Genomic DNA, 16,046 nt, shown 5'->3' on the forward strand with positions numbered 1-16,046 from the left:
GGCAAGTTAGATGCTTTCAGGCACATTGCTGCCTCTCACAGGTCATCGAGCGAAGTACACATATGCCATCCTCAAACTTCCCAGCTTTCTCCACCCATCTGCTACACCCAGAGGTGTAAACCAGCGAGTGGTCTACAATTCCAAAACTTATTTGCAGTTTCACAGCACCAAACAGCGAAAGTGTTTTCACACCAAGCTCAACAAATAAAGTCGCTACCTGCTGGATACACATTTCGATCACCTTGGCTTTCAAGAATACAACGATGAAGATTTATTTCGGTCTTTATTCATCCAAGCTACATATTTACAATGCAATGGTTACACTAACAACATTTAATGTGGTCCAGGGTCAGGACCTGTGTGGATGGTTTCCACATGCTTTCCCAGGGAGCTCAATTTTGTTTTTTTCTTTTTTGCATTTTGCATTTCTTTGCATCTGTGCTGGTGCTTGTGTTTAGTCTTAATATGTTTTGTCCGAGCATTTCCTTGTCTGAAATGTAATCCACAGATATGGCATCTAAAAGGTTTCTCCCCAGTGTGAGTCCTCATATGTTCTTTCAGAGACCCACTTTGTGTGAAATGTTTTTCACAAACAGAACAGCTGTATGGTTTTTCCCCTGTGTGAGTCCGAATATGATAATTTAGAAGACTATGTTTTATGAAATGTTTTCCACAGACATGGCAACAATAGGGTTTCTCCTCTGTGTGAGTCCTAATATGTACTAGCATACTACCCCTCTGTGTGAAATGTTTCTTACAAACATGACAGCTGTGTGGTTTTTCCCCTGTGTGAGCCTTCATGTGAATATTTAGATGACTCAATTTTTTGAAATGTTTTTCACAGATGTTGCATCTATAGAATTTCTCCCCAGCGTGGGTCTTCACATGCACTTTCCACATATCCTTCTCTTTGAAACGTTTTGGACAATGATTACAGTGATACGGTGTCTCTGTGTGTAGCCTCATGTGCAGTGTTAGTCTTCCTTTAACTCCATAACTTTTGTTGCAAACATCACAGCGATAAACATTTTCACTCTGAGCTTCAGAAGAGTCTGGATTTACTGCAGAGAGGAGTTGTGAGTCTCTGGTTGGCTCTGATGCTGCATAGCCCTCTTCATCAGGTTCTATGTTGTTCTGTTCAGCTGGAGTGGTTGATAGATCATTCCTCTCATTGTCCTCCTGTGAGGACATAGTTGGGTTCTTACCATCAGAGCCATTTTCTACATAAGAGGGAGTGTATGTTGAGTCTGAGGTATCAAACTCCTGCTCTTCTTTAATCTGCTTGATCTCTATGTCCTCCTGCCCTAGACTGGGGCTCCACTCCTGCTGCTCATGGGGAACCTCTTCAGAGACAGAGATAATGATCTGCCCAGGGTCTGGAGGGAAGGATGCAGTATTAGCCAGTTTAAAACAAACCCTTCATTCAGATAATAAACGAGGACATGAGATACAGCCTAGCCTTTCTCATAAATCACCCACATATCATATGGAACTTGTTCAAAAACTTGGCCCATAAATTTCTTAAAATTAAGATATTAATTGTTAATATCTATGAGATAGGTACTATTACCATTTACAACATTGTTAAATATGACAATAACCACCTATTGTCATAGGAGATGTCATTTATAAGAAAATGCTGTTGTCCTCTGTATGCTCAGCTGTGGTTGCATTCAATTCCAGCACTATTGACAGACTTGGTCTCTGCATAAAATATATCCATTGATTCTGGAAGAATATAACAAATGCCTCATGAGCTAAGTCCAACTGTTTTTAATACCCAAAATCTTGTCTTACTGCATTGTTTGTAAACTACGTCATTGAAAACACAAGCTTCGAAACATGGTTAAAACTTTCAATTTGATCTAGTTTAACAGCTGCTCAGTCTATACATTTGAGCGTGGTTTATTTTCTCCAACCGCACTCTTTACGAAACAGTGGCGGATAACCGCTTTGTTTGAATCCAGGATTGTCCCTTAAGATTGTAATGCTGTCGTCGATAGATATCGTATCTTCAGACTGCTGTGTCTCCACATAACGGTGTTGTGCTTCAGATACACCGAGACGACCTCAACTGTATCATAACAATAATGTAACAAACCTGTTCTGTGTAATTTGATCTCGGGTTTGAGAACCAAGTCCAGTGTCCTCTGAAGACGTTCGTTCTCCTCTTTTGAACGGGAGATTTCGTCCTGATATTCAACAATTACTTGTTCAACTGCTCCAAATATCTCCACAGCAGCCGCTGTTAACCGTTGCATGAAAAACTCATTTAACAACTGTAGTTTTGACATATTGGAATTTGTAAATTTTGGCGAAATAAGTAAGAAAATATGTTACAAGGGAACTTGTGATCGCTGGACGCCTGCAGTTTCCTCTCTTTAGTCTTCTTCTTCGTGATGTCGCTTTCCGGCAAGTTAGATGCTTTCAGGCACATTGCTGCCTCTCACAGGTCATCGAGCGAAGTGCACATATGCCATCCTCAAACTTCCCAGCTTTCTCCACCCATCTGCTACACCCAGAGGTGTAAACCAGCGAGTGGTCTACAATTCCAAAACTTATTTGCAGTTTCACAGCACCAAACAGCGAAAGTGTTTTCACACCAAGCTCAACAAATAAAGTCGCTACCTGCTGGATATACCTGGGCGTCCACATCAGCGAGGACCTCACCTGGACACTTAACACCACTCAGCTGGTTAAGAAGGCCCAACAGCGGCTGTACTTTCTGAAGAGGCTGAGGAAGTTTGGCATGTCGCCCAAGATCCTCAGCAACTTCTACAGCTGCATTGTTGAGAGCATCCTAACTAGCTGTATCACTGTGTGGTACGGCAGCACTACTGCTATGGACCACAGACGCCTGCAGAGAGTGGTGAAGACCGCTGAGAAAATCACCAGGACTCCACTGCCCTCCCTGCAGAGCATCTACCACCGCAGAGTCCACAGGAGAGCCGCCTCCATCCTCAAGGACCCCACCCACCCCCAGCATGGACTGTTCACACTTCAACCCTCAGGCCGGAGGTACAGAAGTGTTAAATGCAGGACAACCAGACTAAAGAACTCCTTCTTTCCCACTGCCACCAGGCTCCTAAACAACCCATAGGAGATTAAGACTAATATAACCCTACTACCTCATAACCAGTTTGCATAATTGCACTGCTACGTTTGCACTGTTTATTATTATTATTGCTGCTATTCTTATTTTATGCCTTAAATTTTGCTGTCTTGTACATTTGTTTAGTATATATTGTATATTCTTTTGTATTGTATATTTTACATTGGTTGGCATTCTGCGGACAGCAAAGTAAGAATTTCGTTGTACAGGGAAACATGTTTTCTACTGTGCCAATGATAATAAACACTTTGAATCTTGAATCTTGAATCTTGATACACATTTCAATCACCTTGGCTTTCAAGAATACAACGATGAAGATTTATTTAGGTCTTTATTCATCCAAGCTACATATTTACAATGCAATGGTTACACTAACAACATTTAATGTGGTCCAGGGTCAGGACCTGTGTGGATGGTTTCCACATGCTTTCCCAGGGAGCTCAATTTAGTTTTTTGCATTTCTTTGCATCTGTGCTGGTGCTTGTGTTTAGCCTTCATATGTTTTGTCCGAGCATTTCCTTGTCTGAAATGTAATCCACAGAAATGGCATCTAAAAGGTTTCTCCCCAGTGTGAGTCCTCATATGTTCTTTCAGAGACCCACTTTGTGTGAAATGTTTTTCACAAACAGAACAGCTGTATGGTTTTTCCCCTGTGTGAGTCCGAATATGATAATTTAGAAGACTATGTTTTATGAAATGTTTTCCACAGAAAGGGCAACAATAGGGTTTCTCCCCTGTGTGAGTCCTAATATGTACTAGCATACTACCCCTCTGTGTGAAATGTTTCTTACAAACATGACAGCTGTGTGGTTTTTCCCATGTGTGAGCCTTCATGTGATTATTTAGATGACTCAATTTTTTTAAATGTTTTTCACAGATGTTGCATCTATAGAATTTCTCCCCAGCGTGGGTCTTCACATGCACTTTCCACATGTCCTTCTCTTTGAAACGTTTTGGACAATGATTACAGTGATACGGTGTCTCTGTGTGTAGCCTCATGTGCAGTGTTAGTCTTCCTTTCGCTCCATAAGTTCTGTTGCAAATATCACAGCGATAAACATTTTCACTCTGAGCTTCAGAAGAGTCTGGATTTACTGCAGAGAGGAGTTGTGAGTCTCTGGTTGGCTCTGATGCTGCATAGCCCTCTTCATCAGGTTCTATTTTGTTCTGTTCATCTGGAGAGGTTGATAGATCATTCCTCTCATTGTCCTCCTGTGAGGACATAGTTGGGTTCTTACCATCAGAGCCATTTTCTACATAAGAGGGAGTGTATGTTGAGTCTGAGGTATCAAACTCCTGCTCTTCTTTAATCTGTGTGATCTCTATGTCCTCCTGCCCTAGACCGGGGCTCCACTCCTGCTGCTCATGGGGAAGAACTTCAGAGACGGCGATAATGATCTGCCCAGGGTCTGGAGGGAAGGATGCAGTATTAGCCAGTTTAAAACAAACCCTTCATTCAGATAATAAACGAGGACATGAGATACAGCCTAGCCTTTCTCATAAATCACCCACATATCATATGGAACTTGTTCAAAAACGTGCCTTATTAATATCTAAAATGAATATATTAATTGTAAATACCTACGAGAGTACCAGTAACAGTTCAACTTCGTTAAATGACAATAACCACCTATTAACCACCTATGTGAGGCTGTCCAGGGCAAACGATGCTTGCGTAAGTCACGTGGCATTGTCAAGGACATTTCTCACCCCAACCACAGACTGTTCACCACACTCCCCTCCAGGAGGTGCTACAGGTCTCTCCGCACCCGAACCAGCAGGTTCAGAGGAAGCTTCTTCCCTGCGGCTGTCACCCTACTGAACTCCAACTCTGCACCTAGGTGACAACCTACCAACCCCCCCCCCCCCCCCCCCCCGGACAATTGCAGTACTCTTACTCTACAGTATTCCTATAAACTGTACATACTGTATCCTCACTTGTACACACTGCTCTTACTACATACTACTGCTCTTCTGTACACATCTGTCTATACTGTTAATAATGCACATATCCTTATTTTTTTAATGCTACTGTTAATACACTGCACATCTGTACATACTGTACATACCTGTTTATACTGTTCATACTGCATTCCATATTTATTCTGCTTATTTACTCTAATGTTACTGTTAATACATATATACTGCTTATACTGCACTGCCTATACAGCTCATATGCTGCTCACACTGTTCACACTGCATTCTATTTATTCTGCTTAAAATGTTACTGCTAATTCATATACTGCTTACACTGCACTACTTATACTTATACTGCACTACTATACTGCTCATATACTGCACTACCTGTATATACTGTTCACACTGCACTTTTCTGCTTTTTTGCACTTCTGGTTAGACGCTAACTGCATTTCGTTGTCTCTGTACTTGTACTCTGCACAATGACAATAAAGTTTAATCTAATCTAATCTAATCTAATTACCCCACTGTTTGCTTGTCAAAGAAGATGTCATTTATAAGAAAATGCTGTTGTCCTCTGTCAGCTGTAGTACCATTCAATTCCAACACTATTGACAGACTTGGTCTCTGCATGATATATAGCCATTGATTCTGGAAGAATATAACAAATGCCTCATGAGCTAAGTCCAACTGTTTTTAATACCCAAAATCTTGTTTTACTGCATTGATTGGAAACTATGTCATTGAAAACACAAGCTTCGAAACATGGTTAAAACTTTCAATTTGATCTAGTTTAACAGCTGCTCAGTCTATACATTTGAGCGTGGTTAATTTTCTCCAACCGCACTCTTTACGAAACAGTGGCGGATAACCGCTTTGTTTGAATCCAGGATTGTCCCTTAAGATTGTAATGCTGTCGTCGATAGATATCGTATCTTCAGACTGCTGTGTCTCCACATAACGGTGTTGTGCTTCAGATACACCGAGACGACCTCAACTGTATCATAACAATAATGTAACAAACCTGTTCTGTGTAATTTGATCTCGGGTTTGAGAACCAAGTCCAGTGTCCTCTGAAGACGTTCGTTCTCCTCTTTTGAACGGGAGATTTCGTCCTGATATTCAACAATTACTTGTTCAACTGCTCCAAATATCTCCACAGCAGCCGCTGTTAACCGTTGCATGAAAAACTCATTCAACCATTGTATTTTTGACATTGTAATAGAGTGGAAGCGGACAAATGAGGAGAGTTATTCAAAGGATTATACAGGTTTATTAATGCAGATAATAATATCTGCACGAACAAACTGGGGTCTCTGCAGAGGAATCCCAAGAAGCTATTATCACGTCTGTCCCTTATACACAAGAAAATGTTGCATCATTTCTTTTGGCAAAAACATGTGCACAACACTTTGGCAAAAACATCATCGTTTCGACATCATTGTGAATAGTTTTTCTCACTCCTGTCCCAATAACAACACTGAGCCATGGCCTCTCGTCCAGACATCTGGATCCTATCAGCCATTGTTTATCACGCAGGAATTAACATCAGCCATTTCTTAGAAAGGCTATCACTGAACTTTCTGTCACATCATTCTGGGATTTTCCACCACAACATGTTGGAAACAATAGTTGGAATTTGTTAATATTGGCTAAAAAAGTAAGAACATATGTTACGAGAGAACTTGTGATCGCTGGACATTTCTTTCACCTTGGCTTTCAAGAATACGACAAAGATTCATTTCGGTCTTTATTCATCCAAGGACCATATTTACAATGCAATGGTTACACTAACAACATTTAATGTGGTCCAGGGTCAGGACCTGTGTGGATGGTTTCCACATGCTTTACATTTACATTTTACATTAATGGCATTTAGCAGACGCCTTTATCCAAAGCGATTTACAACAAATACATTTGTTTAAGTAAGTGAATCATCTATCCATCAGTCATCATAAGATAACATAATCAATGCTCAGACTAGGGGCCATTGGCAGACACAATGCTAGAAGAAAACTTAGGGTTTTTTTAACAGAAGAAAGACTTGTAGTGGGGGTGAAGAGGTCTCTCGGGTTGGGGTTAGGGTTAGTACAGGGGGGTAGTGGGGGTGAAGAGGTCTCTAGGGTTGGGGTTAGGGTTAGTACAGGGGGGTAGTGGGGGTGAAAAGGTCTTCATCAGCGAGCCTGTCTTGGTATAGCTTTTGTCAGTATCTTTGCATCTGTGCTGGTGCTTGTGTTTAGTCTTAATATGTTTTGTCCGAGCATTTCCTTGTCTGAAATGTAATCCACAGATATGGCATCTAAAAGGTTTCTCCCCAGTGTGAGTCCTCATATGTTCTTTCAGAGACCCACTTTGTGCAAAATGTTTTTCACAAACAGAACAGCTGTATGGTTTTTCCCCTGTGTGAGTCCTAATATGACAACTTAGATGACTATGATTTATGAAATGTTTTCCACAGACATGGCAAGAATAGGGTTTCTCCCCTGTGTGAGTCCTAATATGTACTAGCATACTACCCCTCTCTGTGAAATGTTTCTTACAAACATGACAGGTATACGGTTTTTCCCCTGTGTGAGCCTTCATGTGATTATTTAGATGACTCAATTGTTTGAAATGTTTTTCACAGATGTTGCATCTATAGGGTTTCTCCCCAGCGTGGGTCTTCACATGCACTTTCCACATGTCCTTCTCTTTGAAACGTTTTGGACAATGATTACAGTGAAATGGTGTCTCTGTGTGTAGCCTCATGTGCAGTGTTAGTCTCCCTTTAACTCTATACATGTTATTGCAAATATCACAGTGATAAACATTTTCACTCTGAGCTTCAGAAGAGTCTGGATTTACTGCAGAGAGGAGTTGTGAGTCCCTGGTTGGTTCTGATGCTGTATATTCCTCTTCATCAGGTTCTATTTTGTTCTGTTCGGCTGGAGTGGTTGATAGATCATTCCTCTCACTGTCCTCCTGTGAGGACATAGTTGGGTTCTTACCATGAGAGTCACTTTCTAAATCCCAGGGAGTGTATGTTGAGTCTGAGGTATCAAACTCCTGCTCTTCTTTAATCTGTGTGATCTCTATGTCCTCCTGCCCTAGACTGGGGCTCCACTGCTGCTGCTCATGGGGAACCACTTCAGAGACAGAGATAATGATCTTCCCAGGGTCTGCAGGGAAGGATGCAGTATTAGCCAGTTTAAAACAAACCCTTCATTCAGATAATAAACGAGGACATGAGATACAGCCTAGCCTTTCTCATAAATCACCCACATATCATATGGAACTTGTTCAAAAATTTGGCCCATACATTTCTTAAAATTAAGATATTAATTGTTAATATCTATGAGATAGGTACTATTACCATTTACAACTTTGTTTAACATGACAATAACCACCTATTACCCCGCTGTTTGTTTGCCATAGGAGATGTCATTTATAAGAAAATATAACAAAAAAATTGTTTCAATCCAGGATTGTTGATTGGCAAGATTGTAATGCTGTCGTCGACAGATACCGTGTCTTCAGACTGCTGTGTCTCTACATAACACAGCGACGATCTCAGCTGTATCATAACAACAGTGTAACAAACCTGTTCTGTGTAATTTGATCTCGGGTTTGAGAACCAAGTCCAGTATCCTCTGAAGACGTTCGTTCTCCTCTTTTGAACGGGAGATTTCGTCCTCATATTCAACAATTACTTCTTGAACTGCTCCAAATATTTCCACAGCAGCCACTGTTAAACGTTGCGTAAAAAACTCATTCAACCATTGTATTTTTGACATGTTGGAAACAACGGTTGGAACTTGTTAATATTGGCGAAATACGTAAGAAAGTATTACGAGCAATTGCAATAGCTGGACGCCTGCGCAGTTTACTTTCGTTAATCTTCTTCTTCGTGATGTCGCTTTCCGGCAGGCCAGACGCTTTTAGGCACATTGCTGCCTGTCACAGGTCATCGAGCGAAGTACACATATGCCATCCTCAAACTTCCCAGCTTTCTCCACCCATCTGCTACACCCAGAGGTGTAAACCAGCAAGTGGTCTACAATTCCAAAACTTCTTTGCATTTTCACAGCACCAAACAGCGAAAGTGTTTTCACACCAAGCTCAGCCAACTCACAAAACATTCTCGTAGCTCGGACTTCATGCATGAAACAAATAAAGTCGCCACCTGCTGGATAAACATTGCTATCACCTTCGATTTCAAGAAGACAACGACGAAGATTCAGAAGACCGAAGATTCATTTCGGTCTTTATTCATCCAAGTTACATATTTACAATGCAATGGTTACACTGACAACATTTCATGTGGACCAGGGACTGGACTTGTGTGGACGGTTTTCACATGTTTTCTCAGGGAGCTTTTCTTTGTGTAGCTTTTGTCACAATCGTTGCATCTGTGCAGCTGCTCGCCCTTGTGTTTAGTCCTTATATGGGCTGTCCTACTACCACTTCTTGTGAAATGTGATCCACAGATGTGGCATCCAAAAGGTTTCTCGCCTGTGTGAGTCATAATATGTTCTTTAAGGTGACACTTTTTTGGGAAAGGTTTTCCACAGACATGGCAACTGAAGGGTCTTTCCCCTGTGTGAGTTCTAATATGTTCATTGAGATGACTCTTTGTTCTGAAATGTTTTTCACAGACATGGCAACTGAAGGGTCTCTCCCCTGTGTGAATTGTTAAATGTGTTGTCAGATCACTTTTCGTTTTGAAAGGTTTTGCGCAAACATGGCAGGTGAATGGTTTCTCCCCTGTGTGGGTCTTAATATGATCTGACAGATGTGTCCATTGTTTGAAATGTTTATCGCAGACGTTGCACGTATAGGGTCTCTCCCCTGTGTGCGTCTTCACATGCACTTTCCACTTACCCTTCTCTTTGAAACGTTTTAGACAAAACGTACAGTGATACGGTGTCTCTGTGTGTAGCCTCATGTGCAGTGTTAGTCTTCCTTTCGCTCCATAAGTTCTGTTGCAAATTTCACAGCGATAAACATTTTCACTCTGAGCTTCAGAAAAGTCTGGATTTACTGCAGAGAGGAGTTGTGAGTCTCTGGTTGGCTCTGATGCTGCATAGCCCTCTTCATCAGGTTCTATGTTGTTCTGTTCAGCTGGAGTGGTTGACAGATCATTCCTCTCACCGTCCTCCTGTGAGGACATAGTTGGGTTCTTACCATCAGAGCCATTTTCTACATAATAGGCAGAGTATGTCGAGTCTGAAGCATCAAACTCCTGCTCTTCTTTAATCTGTGTGATCTCTATGTCCTCCTGCCCTAGACTGGGGCTCCACTCCTGCTGCTCATGGGGAACCTCTTCAGAGACGGAGATAGTGATCCGCCCAGGATCTGCAGGGAAGGATGCAGTATTAGCCAGTTTAAAACAAACCCTCATTGTTCAGACCTCAAACAAGGTAATGTGTATACAACACTTGCTGTCCTAGAGAAATATAGCTTACTTTCTGTCTTTATTTATCCAAATTCAATGTTTTTGTACCATTTCAAAATCACTTAAATTAAAAAAAAAAAAAAAAAAAAAGTTCAACAGACAAGTCATCAGATGTTGACCTAGGCATAAGTATTTCTTTTCATACTGTGAATGTCTTAACAATGACAGGTGAAAAAAAATTCAAAACAGTTTACAAAAACAAACAGTGATTTGAATGGATTATATCAAATTATTAATGTTCAGTGGTTACAGTGAGCCACGTGGACATAATTTGTCTGTCAGAATATGGACTTGTCTGGGGGCCGCTTAGTGGCGTAGCACACTAATGCGCTTACCACATAATCGCAAGGTTCCTGGTTCGATTCCGACCCTCAACATATCTTGCATGTCATCCCTCCTCTCTCTCACCCATCCTTCCTGTCAATCTCTACTGTCTATATCCCAATAAAGCAGAAATGCCCTAAAAAACATATAAAAAATAATAATATGGACACGTCTTTCCTGTGTGGATAGTTATCACATGCTCTCTCTCAGGGAGCCAATCTCTGTGAAGCATTCGCCACAGCCATCTATGCCCCCTCCCCCCTCCCCCCTCCCTTGTGTGGCGTTTGACCTGTGACCTTTGTGTTTTGTGTGTGAGATCTCAATGTCCTCCTCCAACTTTTTTTTCTGAAAGTTTTCCACAAACATTGCACCTATAGCGTCTCTTCCTTGAATCAAACAGGCCCCAACCTGGCCCAAGAGTTTGGCTTTTGGACCCGGACCCAAACAGGTTCTGGGTATTCAGTTAGGGTGGACCTATGAATACCTCAGTCATGGCAACTATATGGTCTCTCCCCTGTGTGCGTCTTCACATGCACTTTCAGATTACCCTTCTCTTTGAATAGTTTTGGACAAAACCTACAGTGAAATGGTGTCTCTGTGTGTAGCCTCATGTGCAGTGTTAGTCCTCCTTTAACTCTATACATGTTATTGCAAACATCACAGCGATAAACATTTTCACTCTGAGCTTCAGAAGAGTCTGGATTTACTGCAGAGAGGAGTTGTGAGTCTCTGGTTGGCTCTGATACTGTATATTCCTCTTCATCAGGTTCTATGTTGTTCTGTTCAGCTGGAGTGGTTGATAGATCATTCCTCTCACTGTCCTCCTGTGAGGACATCGTTGGGTTCTTACCATCAGGGTTACTTTGTACACCCGAGGGAGGGTATGTTGAGTCTGAGGTATCAAACTCCTGCTCCTCTTTAATCTGTGTGATCTCTATGTCCTCCTGCCCTAGACCGGGGCTCCACTCCTGCTGCTCATGGGGAACCTCTTCAGAGACAGAGATAATCATCTGCCCAGGGTCTGCAGGGAAGGATACAGCATTAGCCAGTTGAAAACAAGTCCTTCATTGTCCAGGAAAGATGAAGGGTTGAATTTCCAAATTGGTTAAAATGTGGTTATAGCTAAAGTTAAATTAAGGGTTTGGTAAATGTTAGGGTAAATGGGATGCTGAACAAGCATAATTTAAACAAGGGCATGTGTTGTTAGTAATTAAAGATAATGGTGGCTGTCTGTTTAGTAATTAATTAATATGATTAACGACTGGTATATCAGACACATTCATCGAAATCAATATCAGGACCTTACTTTTGCCTTAAATCACCCGTGGCAGTTGTTTAATACCCATGCCACATAAACGTCTTTAAGATGTGAATTACAAATACCCTATGAGAGTACTATTACACATTTCATAACCATGACTACACCTACTACCCAACTGTTTACATTTGTCATATTTAATTTACAATTAAATGCTGCCGTCCTCTTATTTCATGAGAAGGAGTGTCGTGGTGTGGGCTGGCTGGAGCTTGCTACTTAATCCAACAGAGTGCCCTTACCTGTTTCGGCATCATTTAGGCCAGTTTTGAAGATATACACGTACTCTCCATCATCGGAGATTTTCTCCGGCCGCATGAAATAGCCAATGGGCTGCTTAATATCGATACAGAATAATTGTTTTCCATCATTCCCCGAAACCACTGTAAACGGACTGCAATGGCATTTCAGCTCCTTGGTTTACAATTATGGCGACTAGTCAAATCATCTTCTGCTGTACCTGCAGACGTGTTTGTAGCTTTCCACCGTGGCGTCGACTAATGACGGGTATGAAGTTAATCTGGATGTATGTATATTAAGGACCCTTTCCTGGATATTTCCTCGGGTATGGGCACTCATGTTGAATTAAGTAGCTCCGGCAAGCCAACACCACGACACTCAGTCTCACTATTGTCCTCTGTGCTCACTGCTCAGCCGAGTTGTACCATTACACAGGCTATCAACAGACAGCTGTATCACAACAATAGTGTAACAAACCTGTTCTGTGTAATTTGATCTCGGGTTTGAGAACCAAGTCCAGTGTCCTCTGAAGACGTTCGTTCTCCTCTTTTGAACGGGAGATTTCGTCCTGATATTCAACCATCACCTCTTGAACTGCTCCAAATATCTCCACAGCAGCCACTGTTAAACGTTGCGTGAAAAACTCATTCAACAGCTGTAGTTTTGACATGTTGGAATTAGTTAAGCTTGGCTCAATAAATAAGAAAATATGTAATGAGAGTATTTGTTAAATCACGCTTCCGTAATGTTCGGTCGTTGTTCGTCTTCTTCTTCGTTATGTCACTTTACGGCAAGCTAGACCAGGGTTGCCAGGTCTGGCTAAGATTTCCAGCGCAATTGCCACTCAAAACCGACCCATCAAGCCTTAAACTAGCCCACTTTTTCTTTTTGCAGCAAGACAGGAGTTGCCATTTACCCACATCATAGTGTAACAGCTTCTACCCTCAGGCTATCAGACTGCTCAACTGACCACTGACTATTATTAAGTATTGGAGTACAGTTGTACTATGAATCCTAAAATGTAACTGGATATACATATTTGTTTAAGGTAACAGACCTAAAGTATTTGGTTCAGGACCTTTGAGCCCAAGGTCAGGGGCAGTATGTGTTTTACCGTAAAGTAATTGGACAGACAGCCGTTGGGAACACTTTGTCGTTTTTTTTTTAAAGGGAGACAATTTCAGTTGTTCATATTGTTTTTCATTGGCACAGCATGGACTATTACAGTAAGTAAGTAAAATATTCCTTAAACACAGAAGTTGTGACTGTCCGTTTATTTTCTTACACTTTCAAGACAATGAACGTCTTGGTCTTTATTTATCCAAGTTATATCTTATCCTACCATTTCAAAGTCACTTTAAAAAAAAATCTAAACAGTTGAGTCATCTGATTGTGGATGTCTTTAAAAACCTATGTATACCAAGTATTTATTTTTATACTCTGGATGTCTTAACAATGACACAAAGGTGTAAAAAAAAATATCAAACAGACAATGCAAAACAAGTACAGTTTACTAAAACAAATGTAGTGAATTTAATGGAATACATGAAATGATTCATCTTCTGTGGTTACAGTGAGGACATTTCATGTCAGTCAGAATATGGACACTCATGTCCTGTGTGAATAGTTGTCATGCTCTCTCAGGGAGCCAATCTTAGTGAAGCATTCACCACAGTCATAGCATCTGTATGGTTTCTCTGGCTTGGGTTTAGCGTCAGTGTTTTGGCAATATTACAACAGACATTTAGGGTCATATCGGGTCTCTCCCCTGTGTGTGTCATCACGTGCACTTTCAAGCACCCTTCTTTTAAAAAAATAAATAAATAAATGTTTTTCCACAAAGATTACAGTGATATGTGTCTGTGTGTAGCCTCATGTGCACTGTTACTCTTCCTTTCACTTCATAACTTCTGTTGCAAACCTCACAGTGATAAACAGCGATAACTCTGAGCATCAGAACAGTCCGGATTTACTTCATATTTACAATGCAATGGTTACACTGAGAACATGTCATGTGGACCAGGGTCAGGACCTGTGTGGATGGTTTCCATGTGCTTCCTCAGGGAGCTGATCTTAGTGTAGCTTTTGTCACAATCTTTGCATCTGTGCAGGTGCTCCCCCTTGTGTTTAGCCTTAATATGTACTGTCCTACCACTACTTTGTCTGAAATGTAATCCACAGATATGACATCTAAAGGGTTTCTCCCCTGTGTGAGTCCTAATATGTTCTTTTAAATGGCTGTTTGTTCTGAAATGATTTCCACAGACATTGCAACTATAAGGTCTCTCCCCTGTGTGAATCCTTATATGCTTTTTCAGATCACTCTTCACTTTGAAAAGTTTTCCACACACATAGCAGATAAAGTGTGAGGGTCTCTCTCCTGTGCGACTCCTCTTCTTCCTCCCTGTGTGTGCTGTCATATGCTCTGGATGTATTGCATAGAGGAGTTGTGAGTCTCTGGTTGGTTCTGATGCTGTATATTCCTCTTCATCAGGTTCTATTTTGTTCTGTTCAGCTGGAGTGGTTGACAGATCATTCCTCTCACTGTCCTCCTGTGAGGACATAGTTGGATTCTTACCATGAGACTCACTTTCTACATCCCAGGGAGTGTATGTTGAGTCTGAGGTATCAAACTCCTGTTCGTCTTTGATCTGTGTGATCTCTATGTCCTCCTGCCCTAGACTGGGGCTCCACTCCTGCTGCTCATGGGGAACCTCTTCAGAGACGGAGTTAGTGATCTGCCCAGGGTCTGCAGGGAAGGATACAGTATTAGCCAGTTTAAAACAAGCCCTTCATTGTTCAGACCTCAATGAAACAAGGCCACGTGTATGGAGCTAGATGAAGATAACAGCTGTGTCAGTTTGAGTAATAATTCAAATGATAAACAACTAGGATATGAGAGAGAGAGGTGCTTACCTTTACCTTAAATCACCAAATTCATGAAGAATATAAGAAATGCCTCATAAGCTTAGTTCAACTGTCTTACCCCCATTAGGACCCAACAATATAAGATTGTCTTCCTCCGTTGTTTGTTGTAAGCAATGTTATTGTGAACAAACACTGTATAACACCAAGGTGCAACATAGTGAAACGTTCATTTTGATCTCGGGGATCAATAGCTCAGACTATGAATTTGAGAGTGATAACATTTCTCCAGCCCCATCCCTCAACTGTTTACCACAAAGGTAGCGGGGTGACCGCTCTGTTGTGGTTTGATTCCCACATGGCCCCTTTCAATTCCTATGCGATCATCGATAGTGGACAGGCTAGTATCGACAGGCTGCTGTGTTTGCATAACTGTGTTGTGCTTCGGCTATACACAGCGACGACCCCAGCTGTATCACAACAATACCAGTGTAACAAACCTGTTCTGTGTAATTTGATCTCGGGTTTGAGAACCAAGTCCAGTATCCTCTGAAGACGTTCGGTATCCTCTTTTGAACGGGAGATTTCGTCCTGATATTCAACCATCACTTCTTGAACTGCTCCAAATATCTCCACAGCAGCCACTGTTAATCGTTGCGTGAAAAACTCATTCAGCAGCTGTAGTTTTGACATGTTGGAATGTGTTAATCTTGGCTCAATAAATAGATGTATAAGTACGTGTCCTAGCTGCACGCCTGCTAGCTAAAACCAATCCGTGTTCCGTGAACGACATAGTGGAACTCCTCCCACCGTCCTCGGGTCCTAAATGAGGATTACTT

At 41.5% G+C, this 16,046-nt stretch overlaps 5 protein-coding genes across 6 annotated transcripts; all 5 read right to left on the minus strand.

The window, feature by feature from the left end:
• Window positions 1-287: 287 nt before the first annotated feature.
• Window positions 288-2,276, minus strand: LOC310815610 (uncharacterized protein). The gene is made up of 2 exons (XM_083685458.1): window positions 2,102-2,276; window positions 288-1,376 (listed from the first exon to the last, which is right to left on the minus strand). Exons 1-2 carry the CDS (start codon window positions 2,259-2,261, stop codon window positions 334-336), a joined length of 1,203 nt encoding a protein of 400 aa, XP_083541584.1. The 5' UTR covers window positions 2,262-2,276; the 3' UTR covers window positions 288-333.
• A 1,217-nt stretch (window positions 2,277-3,493) lies between these two features.
• LOC310814756 (uncharacterized protein) lies at window positions 3,494-6,554 on the minus strand (the record flags this gene model as incomplete). Its single annotated transcript, XM_083684256.1, has 3 exons — window positions 3,494-3,898; window positions 4,208-4,521; window positions 6,491-6,554. 3 exons carry the CDS (start codon window positions 6,552-6,554, stop codon window positions 3,494-3,496), a joined length of 783 nt encoding a protein of 260 aa, XP_083540382.1.
• Window positions 6,345-9,123, minus strand: LOC310815539 (uncharacterized protein). Its single transcript, XM_083685361.1, has 2 exons — window positions 8,610-9,123; window positions 6,345-8,187 (listed from the first exon to the last, which is right to left on the minus strand). Exons 1-2 carry the CDS (start codon window positions 8,800-8,802, stop codon window positions 7,115-7,117), a joined length of 1,266 nt encoding a protein of 421 aa, XP_083541487.1. The 5' UTR covers window positions 8,803-9,123; the 3' UTR covers window positions 6,345-7,114.
• An 8-nt stretch (window positions 9,124-9,131) lies between these two features.
• LOC310815538 (uncharacterized protein) lies at window positions 9,132-13,092 on the minus strand. 2 transcript variants are annotated; one of them, XM_083685359.1, is made up of 3 exons: window positions 12,820-13,092; window positions 11,638-11,808; window positions 9,132-10,363 (listed from the first exon to the last, which is right to left on the minus strand). In XM_083685359.1, exons 1-3 carry the CDS (start codon window positions 13,010-13,012, stop codon window positions 9,309-9,311), a joined length of 1,419 nt encoding a protein of 472 aa, XP_083541485.1. In that variant the 5' UTR covers window positions 13,013-13,092; the 3' UTR covers window positions 9,132-9,308. The 2 variants fall into 2 exon arrangements, with proteins under 2 accessions (XP_083541485.1, XP_083541486.1); XM_083685360.1 differs by lacking the exon at window positions 12,820-13,092 and adding an exon at window positions 12,345-12,522.
• A 594-nt stretch (window positions 13,093-13,686) lies between these two features.
• On the minus strand, window positions 13,687-15,950 carry LOC310815577 (uncharacterized protein). Its single transcript, XM_083685412.1, has 2 exons — window positions 15,708-15,950; window positions 13,687-15,091 (listed from the first exon to the last, which is right to left on the minus strand). Exons 1-2 carry the CDS (start codon window positions 15,898-15,900, stop codon window positions 14,337-14,339), a joined length of 948 nt encoding a protein of 315 aa, XP_083541538.1. The 5' UTR covers window positions 15,901-15,950; the 3' UTR covers window positions 13,687-14,336.
• Between the last annotated feature and the right edge of the window lie 96 nt (window positions 15,951-16,046).

This window comes from Argentina silus (assembly GCF_951799395.1).
Source record: "Argentina silus genome assembly, chromosome: 14".
In the NCBI taxonomy this organism is placed as follows: Eukaryota; Metazoa; Chordata; class Actinopteri; order Argentiniformes; family Argentinidae; genus Argentina; species Argentina silus.